Consider the following 9,492-nt stretch of genomic DNA (forward strand, 5'->3'; position numbering starts at 1 on the left):
ATTAGACACCAGCATTGATTTTCTCAATTTTCTCGTTTTATGACATGTATTGATAAAATGAGGGGCACAACAAGTCGAGTTCTCGATGGCTCACAAGAACAGTTGTGCTGCCTGATAGACTATTCCGAACATTCTTAAAACTAGTCGAAAAGGGAAAATTGCAATTCAACAAGTTTCTTGATAACGTATTGATAAAATGAGGGGCACAACAAGTCGAGTTTTCGATAGCTCACAAGAACAGTTGTGCTGCCTCATAAACTATTCCGAACATTCTTAAAACTAGTCGAAAAGGGAAAATTGCAATTCAACAAGTTTCTTGAAAATGGAACAAACTAAAATAGTCCCCCCAAAAAAATTCATCTACTTCTTAAGTCCAAATGAAGACCAATAATAAATCACCTCTAAACAATACAAATTTCAAACCAAGAAAAAAAAATGAAAATATGTGCATGGAAAATGGTCATTTAGAAATGATAAACTAATTTCAAGTAATAACAACAATAATCAGATCATCTTCTCATCTCAATTCAATACCAACGAACGGATAGAATTGAATATGATCGAAGAAGATTTTATGATAATACTAGAAGATTCTTGTGTTCAATCTTGCGTTCTAAACATGCTATAAAGGATATCAAACAGAAAAAGAGATGGGATTGTGTTCCATAACTCCACAATTATTCAAGTTGCAATAACGATAACTGAGTTTGTTTATCCAACTGCAATCCAGCCATCTCAGCCTCCCGGCAGACTTCTTTACACTTGGCCAACCTTCCCGAAACCACGTAAATTTTGATTAATTCCCGATAAATGTCAACAGTTGGAGAAAAACCTGACTCCTTAAGTTTAGAAAAATATCTTGCAGCCCTCGAGAGATCATTCAAAGCTACGAAGAGCTTTATTACCACTCGATAAGCTGGGAGATCAAACAGACAGTTTGAAGCCTCCATTTCCCAGACTACATCCATTGCCTCCCTATATCTTTTCTCAGAATATCGACTATGAATCAGGGTGGTGTACATGACTACACTTGGAACTCCATTAAACTTCTTGAACCATTCGTATAATGCCTCTACAACATCAAACTTCCCGAGTTTTATGCAAATTTTCATGATAGCCGTACAATCCTGCTGAGTTAATTGGAGATCCTCTCTATTTGCGAGCTCCTCCAATAAGGGCAATACAAGTATTCTTTTATCGGGATTTTTCCCAAGTTCTAGTATTAGCTTCGCATAAACACCAGCATCCAATGTCCTTTTCCCATCCGTGGCAGCTGAAACAAGCTTCCAAGCAAGTTTCAAATTTCCCCCTTTAATGAAGCCCCTGACCATCGCCTCATACACACCCTGGCTTGCCAAACTGATGAACTTATCCAAATCAAAAGGCATTTTCAACTCATGTGCCCTTGCCAATATCTCAACAGTTGAAGCAAGAATGCGATCGTCTGGGAACAAATGGGTTTGGTTTTGAGCCCAGCAGAAAACTTGTAGAGCTCGCTCAGGAAGACCCATGTGGCCTAACTCACGGACTGTTAGTGACAAGGACCTTTTGCGCAGAAACCGAGCCCACTGGTTGAGGACCACGGATACATTGTCCTCCAGAGGAAGACTTTTGATTTCCCTAGCTAAGCCAATCAAGAAAGTGGGGTTCTTGTAAATGTGATTCGATAACGGCTGCCTCACGAAAGAAGAAAGATCAGTCCTGAGGAGCTTTTTATGGGTGGGAAGTCCCAAAGGTCGAAGCTTGTGAGGAAGAGGGAGCGGCAAAGGCCTTTCCCTGTTCAGTTTCCCTGGCTTTTGAGGAACTCTCCCTTTGAAAAGGGATGAAATGGCTTCAATCTCATCAGACTCCCAGACCACATTTTCATCATCGCAGTCATAACTAGTATCATTTTCGTTATAATCAACTGCTGATGATCCAGAGTCAAATTCCGGAAACGATTCTTCGACATTACGAAGATCAGGGTGAAAGTCGGGTGAAATTCTAGTTCGACGTGGATAGCGAAGGTTCTTGGGAAGTTCAAGTTTTCTACGATAAGGTCTTCTGCTATCTGCTCGTGCCACAAACAGTGTTCTACGCAAATCAATAGTAACAATATTACATTCAGAGATCGGATATGGATACAGGGAGAAGAAAATTAAGCTCTCCATCTGTCAACTTTCACAAATCAGTTCTAGTAGCCCGAATTGTATTACAGAAACACAGTACTGATTCAACAACTTGTAACGGGCATTTTGTCGAACACCAATCAGGTGTATACTTCCTTAGCATGCCAACTACGAAGTTTGAAGACAGGGAAAAAGGAGAATGACGATGACGGCTGGCACATACGAGAGAGAATGGTGGTGCTCGTTACCGGCGGTTGTGCGATTGTGGTGGTGGCGGAATTTAGTAATGAATGATGTTTGCAGTTGGCGGTGTTTTGAGTTTCATTGAGGTCTCAAGTCGGTAGTTGGAATTATATTCTATTATTTCTCTTCTTTTTAACGTTTCAGTAGAAAAATAAATAGGAATCATAATTTGTACAATTTAATTTAATTTAATATTATGGACAAAAATATCAATTCGATTTGGATGCACATCTCAAATAGCCGATAAGACTATAAAAATCGTTTCATAGTAAGAAAATTGGGAACTAAGAGGTTGAATAACTAAAAATCGATATTTTTTTAAGAGTTCAAGATTTGCATAATCAAACATTTGAGACGTTTCTCAATTAATATTAATAATGTGAGAAACTAAAAGAACAATTAACCTATACTCCATCCCCAATGTCACAAGGATGGCACTTTCAAGACATTCCAGAAATGTTATAAGCAAATTTCTAACATCATCGTCCACTACGATATTATGAGAACCGTCGATCTAAAACGATAACAAATAATCAAAACCCTTGTACGAGGGTTGAGCTTGGAACAAGAAGAATTGCCCATCTCTTTTCTCTCCCAAGGTCAACTATAAGCAAGTTGAGCTGGAACACCCTAGTACGTGCTATTGAAAGCAGAGCTAGAGGGATCAAGGCTCGTGCTAAGAAAATGTGCATCCATCACAATTTTATGAGGGCTATCGATCTAAAGCAATAACAAATCGCCAAAACCCTTGCAAGAGAATCGAGCTTGGATCAAGAAGAATTGTGCCCAACTCTCCTCTCTCCAAGATCAGCTATAAGCAAGTTGAGCGAGATTCTAGAATACCAAATTTCATATTATAGAAAGCCAAGCTAGAGGGATCAAAGCTCGTGCTAAAATGTTCATCCATCACAATGTTACGAGAACCATTGATCTAAATAGAAGACAAATACGAGGGTTGAGCTTGGAACAAGAAGAATTGCGCCCCAACTCTTTTCTCTCCAAGATCAGTTATATGCAAGTTGAGCTAGAACGCCCAAGTTCATGCTATAGAGGGATCCAACCTCGTGCTAAGAAAACGCTAATCAATTATAGTTTAGAACCACAAACCCACTAGCACTTGAAGCTATGATTACATGTCAGTAACAAATTTCAACCTTGGAAAGGAAGTGATTTTCACACAAACCATCAGGATCAAAGTCAATCAGTAGAACCAAACATCTATAACTTCACAATTCCTATAAAATTACTCAATTAAGAACTGGACAAGGAAAGTTTACGGCAATTCTTTATCAGATGCTGGGCACCATTTTCAATGATTTCCAACATATGAAACACAGTATAACTCGATTAGCTTGACTGTTCAAGACTTCCAATATTGATTTCAGCTCTGCAATATAAAATCTTCAGAAAATCTCAATGATGGTCCTCTGGTTTGCACAAACATCATATCTTCTGGGCCATCAGCAAGTTTTTTGAATTTCATTTGTGAGAACTGATAGCTTTAACAGGCAAAGACTGCAGCAGTAGATCACCTGAAATAATAGGAAAGCACAATAAATTTTAGAAAGACTATTAATTGTAACGAAACAGATCAATGAGGGCTGATATATGAATACATCTATTCCAGAAACAAAACAGCAAATGCCCCTGATAGAATAGTTTTAAGTAGTAACATCCACTTCAAGAAACAGTGAAGAAAAGGCTTGGTGCCTGTTTGATGATGAATTTTTGAGAATAGATTTTGTGAAAAGTGATATTTTTAAAGAACATGGGGTTAAAAAGTAGAAGAGTTATGGGTTCACATGCAAAATTATTTTATTGGAAGAATTTTTGGTTGAAAATAAGTCGGGGGGAAAATTTTTTTTAAAGAATATATCCCAAAGAGGGGCTTAATGTTCTACCGTTGTACGTCAGCAGATATCAAAAATAATTTTAAAGTCTCAAGAGGACACTTGAGTGGAGGCGAGGGGGATAATTTCTTCATTAATTGGTTAAACAATGATAGTAAAACCGTACCAAAAGAAAAATCAGGAAAACATTGAGAAAGCAAGATCTACGTTGCTTTTACCAGGAAATATTAATAATTTAATTGTAAAAAGTTCCTGAGGATCCATGAAAAGATGTTATCACTTCTTACCTTCATCTTGAAAACCAAGAAGAACCAGTCACGAGTAAAAACATCAATATTAAACCATAGTTCACCAAGCTATCTAATTCCTTCATCATTTCCATCCTACCAAGAATAGCATTCCAGGTGCGTGTAAAAGGACAAATAGCATGCTTATCCTGTAGCAATCCTTTCCTCATCAGTTTCACATATAAAGAGCTGAGAAGATGACAAAACAAGCTTTAAAAAACTTCATATTTAGCAAAAATATAGAGCTCTCACAGTCATGTTAGGCCCAGTCAATTCTTGAAGAACATCAGAACTTTTTAGACTTCTCTGTTTGTCCTCATCTGGCTGATCCAGAGAAATTTCACTTTTAGATTTAGAGAATTTGCCCGAGAAGGCACGGTAAGCTGAATCAGTGTGGATCATTTCCATGATAGAACCGAAGAAATTGGTCACAGGTACCTAAAGAGAGCAGTGGAGGGAAATTACAAAGTTAAGTTGCAGATATCAAATGGCTACCAATCAATTACCACCCTGTACATATTAATAAGTTAAAAGTCATTCTTTCACATACTGAATTTTAGTAATGATAGAAATAAGCTATATAAAATTCTGTTATAATAATTTCTACAGAACTTTTTTCATTTTGAATTGGTAATCTTCACAGCATCAAAAATGTATGGTGGCATGTGCAACTTCAGCAAAGAAAAGGAATATAAGCAGAAAGAGAAGGGAATGACCAGTAGTATTCTCCTCATTGAAGTGTCCACTACAATAAATGTTGCCTGGGTACACAGATGGTGATGGGAGGTACATGAATTTTGTGTAGTTAAACAAAACAAATTAATACTGTTCTCTTTCTCAGCGTGCTCGAGTGCACGCACGTAGTTGCTCATTCTATTTCTTGATGCATGGTAACTAATTTTATGTGATAAAACGAAACTCTCTTTCTCAACATTTAATAAACAGAACAGGGGATCATCAAATTTGAACAAAAATCAGGGATCTGAATTTTATATACCTCCTCCAATGGCCGGCTGTAAAGATCTGTTCGATAATATGCAGTTGACATCAACAAGTTTGGGTTATATGAACTAAAAAGGCTGCAAAACAAAGGTAAAATCAAAATCATGATCCAAAATTTCAAGGTTGAAAAGAGCTTGAGGTGTTAATGGCCTGAAGATCAATAATAATAATATATGAAAAATTAAAAAAAAAAAAATTGCCCCTATGCCCGAGAAAATGAATAATATATATGAATAATACTTGTAGAGCATGAGCATTTTCCCATGAAGACAAATATTTCACCATTAAGAGCTTTCTTGGTCATGCTTTAACTGCTTATTAGCAGTGGTCCCAAGGAATTCATGGATAATAAGTGAAAAGTATGTTCGACCATCTTAGAGAAAATTTAAACTTTGCCCAAAATGCACTGAGTTGAGATGAATGCAAGAGATCAAGGATCAGACACTGGTCAGAATGTCAGATTGAAGAATCAAGTTTCACAGGATTCCATCAGATAACAACTGATATTCTCATTCAATATATGAGATATCACATCCAAAATTGGAAGGATTAACTTATTTGATTCAGCAGATACTTTACAGGAACATCCATAGTTATTTTAGGGCAACAATAACCCACACAATTTGCGGAAGTAGTGATCTAGACTTTCTTTTTATCTTCGGTTATCTTATATTCAGGACAGAAGAGGAAATGAAGAATTATCCTGAAAAACAGCTGCTCTTTTCTATTGTCACCAAACCCCCATCTGCCTCAAGCAAATTGCTATGCAGTGACATTGATCCAGTTGATTAATAAAATTGTAAAAAGGTTTGAATTGCGCTTATGTTGACAATTTATACCCAGCCAGAATGCAGAAATGCTGGTTATGCTACAATTACTTCACACTTTCAGAAATTACTTAGAACGGCTAAACAATAGAGAAAATTAAAATCTAAATTGTTTTGTAAAAGGATGTATAGACTTCAAAAAAATAAAAGGAAAGTTTTTTAAAAGGTCTTCTTCCACAGATAGAAATGAAAATAATCATGTTTTGAAAATTTTGTCAAAACTGCTTCATTCTTACTTAAATACCTTCGTTAGTAAAAGCTCACTCGACCAACTCGATCTTCTACTCAACTGGATCACATTAACATCAATTCTTTATGAGTATATAGTTTATTCTTCTTTTCTTTGTATCTCCCTCTTGTCCATCTTGATGTACACACCAAACCCAAAAATAAAACTCCACATTCCATTTCTCATCTTCACTTCCCTCCAAAGTCATCTCAGTCGAAGGGTGTGAAGGTTGCAGTATCAGGAGGGAAAATTTTATACATTCAAATCAGAATAAAAAATTTGAAATATTGAATGTTGACAAATGAAGGAATGCCTTGAGAAAAATTTTTGGAGGGCATTGTCTGTATCCTCTTACTACTTCAGTCATGACAGGAAAATTTCTCAAAATGAAAAGAACTTATAGGAGGAATATTACGATAACGTCATGGAAATATGCATCAAATTATATATGTTTACATACCTGCTCAATGAGGAATTGTCATACATATTTCGCCTCTCAAAGAAAGCAAGGGTATAAAATGTGAATCGATCTACAACAGATACACCAACCTGTATCAAAGAAACAAATATGAGAGTGTAATTACCCAAAAGTTCAGAACAGGTGGAGAAAACAAAAATCACCAGGAACTATCACATCCGATCAAACAGCAGAAAGAGGAAACTGGTAATCAGCACTTACATCAGAGTCCAAGTGATGCGAATATGAATTCTCTCCTTTCATGCTACTTCCAATAGCCAAAACACCAGGCGATTGAAGCTGCAAATAAGCGGACACCCTTTTACATTTAGCAACTACTAAAAGGAACACTTCATACTGGTGACAAGAAAGGAATACCCAAGAGAACACAGGTCAAGTCACATATAGAAGGTCTAGCAAGATCAAAAACACCAGTACCTATGATGCTCGAACTTGGGTACGGTTAACGGATATGGGTAAAAAATCTAAGTATCGGATAATTTATTTTTTTAAACGTAGGATACGGGGACATGACTAAAAAGAGTCCAAATTTCGGACACGGGTACGTAGGTATGTCTTTGAAATTTCAAATTTTTTTCAAAAAAATTCACATGTAAAAAGTTAAATAATAATTAGTTGCAAATTGTTAAAAGATAAACATGTCACTTAAGAATCAACTAGAAATTTATAAACAAAGTCTAAAACACCAAAAAAAAAATTATAATAATAAATAAATAAATTGACATGACAAAGTACAAAATTAGTTATCTTATTTGTTTTAGAAAAAAATTAATTTAGAACAAAAATAAACTGTTTTAGAATTTATTAAAAAATCTTTTTTTTTTTTTTTTAGCTTTTCGTATAAACTTTTTTAAAAACTAAGAAACTAAAATTAATAAAAAAATTATTTGCCATGATATTTTTTTTAATTAAAATGATCTTATCTAAATCAAAAGAACTAAAAAGCATATTTAAGAAATAATACAATCAATAAGACAAAAAAAAGAGAGAGATAAATAAACCTAACTTATAAAACTTTTAGGCTGTAAATAAGCATCAACTATCAACCACAGTGAATTAAGAAAAAAGTCCAAAAAGGTCCAAAAGTTAAAAGAAAAAAAGGCCCGCCCAACTCCAACACCCGTTAAACCCCCTTTCTTCTTCCCTAAACCCTGGCTCTGCGCAACAATGGCGGCAACAGCAGGAACTCCAATAGTTTCCACATCTAGCCATGTCTGGTTGAAACTTGCCGTTTCTGACCAGTATTTCATACCCGTACCTATGTCATGTCGTGTCAACACGAGTACGCTGGCCAAAAAGAAGGGTCCGCGCATCACAATGGTGAAGTATGCATTCTGTTCGGGCCATCCAAGAAGCAGGTAGTAGATATTTTTACAAAGGGTGGAGCAAGACAAAGCTTTGAAAAATGTGTAGACAAGCTGGGGATGATTGATATCTTCACACCAAGTTGAGGGTGAGTGTAGAGAGGTTACAATTTTATTGTGATATAGTTATCATAGTTTTAGTTTTATCTTTATTTGAATTTGAATAAATTGGTGAGATAAGATAAGCCAGTCAGTCAGTTAGTAAGAGTTGTTCCTTTTATTTCTCTACAGTTTATATTCAAATTAGACGAGTCCTATTTTTAATGGGATCTGACATTGTATTCATCTCTATTTAATAGAGTTATTCATGTATAAACTATACAATTTTAGAGATCATCAAATCAATAGTATGGTAACAATTATGTACATGTAACACGACCGTAATAATAATGTAGAACAGAAAACAAAAAGGCAAAAACGCACCTTTCCCTGAAATAGTGAGGCGTCGTATAACCTCTCTGAACAAAGGTTGTACACTTTGTATTTTCCCTGCATATGAAAGAAGAATTCAGATAGACTACTTAACCTACAATGAGAAGACATCTAGGATATAGGCCATAAAGTAATATTAGAACCAAAACCATGCAGCATCCCACATAGGTAGAAGAATGAATGTGTGACCGCTTATGTAGACCTATGATGCTCGGACTCTTCAGTTTGGACGACGTACATGTGTCAACACAACACAATATGACATGGGTATAGATATGAATCTCATGTTGGATCCTTCAATTTAGAAATCTACAGGGCAAGAACGTGAAAAGGAGCTCATCATAGGAAGAAATAGGAGTTGCAAGGAGATAAAGAGTGCATCCATGATTTTTAAAGCAATAAAATCGATTTTGAGGCATAAAACCAAGATTTTGATAGGATGAAACCAAGCCCATTTAATGCTACACTCCCTACAAAATATATATATAATTATAAGTATTTATCTTCTAAAAATTTATGTTTGCTAGATATACCCATGTACTCAAGGCCATATATCCATATCCTAAGTTTTAGAAGAATAAAGATCCTACTCCTAGATATGTATCTGTACCCGACACCCATTCCCAAGTCCGAGCAACATAGATGTAGGATATACAAGACATCAATTAACTT

General features: G+C 35.7%; 2 protein-coding genes across 2 annotated transcripts; both read right to left on the minus strand.

Moving 5' to 3' along the window:
* Nucleotides 1-444: 444 nt before the first annotated feature.
* Nucleotides 445-2,495, minus strand: LOC111370957 (pentatricopeptide repeat-containing protein At2g01860). Its single transcript, XM_022992870.1, has one exon. It carries the CDS (start codon nucleotides 2,148-2,150, stop codon nucleotides 678-680), a length of 1,473 nt encoding a protein of 490 aa, XP_022848638.1. The 5' UTR covers nucleotides 2,151-2,495; the 3' UTR covers nucleotides 445-677.
* Nucleotides 2,496-3,419: 924 nt separating this feature from the next.
* Nucleotides 3,420-7,736, minus strand: LOC111370958 (GPI-anchor transamidase-like). The gene is made up of 6 exons (XM_022992871.1): nucleotides 7,226-7,736; nucleotides 7,007-7,095; nucleotides 5,486-5,567; nucleotides 4,741-4,926; nucleotides 4,489-4,637; nucleotides 3,420-3,883 (listed from the first exon to the last, which is right to left on the minus strand). Exons 1-5 carry the CDS (start codon nucleotides 7,265-7,267, stop codon nucleotides 4,491-4,493), a joined length of 546 nt encoding a protein of 181 aa, XP_022848639.1. The 5' UTR covers nucleotides 7,268-7,736; the 3' UTR covers nucleotides 3,420-3,883; nucleotides 4,489-4,490.
* Nucleotides 7,737-9,492: the final 1,756 nt, after the last annotated feature.

The sequence above is a fragment of the Olea europaea genome, chromosome 21 (genome assembly GCF_002742605.1).
Source record: "Olea europaea var. sylvestris chromosome 21, O_europaea_v1, whole genome shotgun sequence".
Classification (NCBI taxonomy): Eukaryota; Viridiplantae; Streptophyta; class Magnoliopsida; order Lamiales; family Oleaceae; genus Olea; species Olea europaea.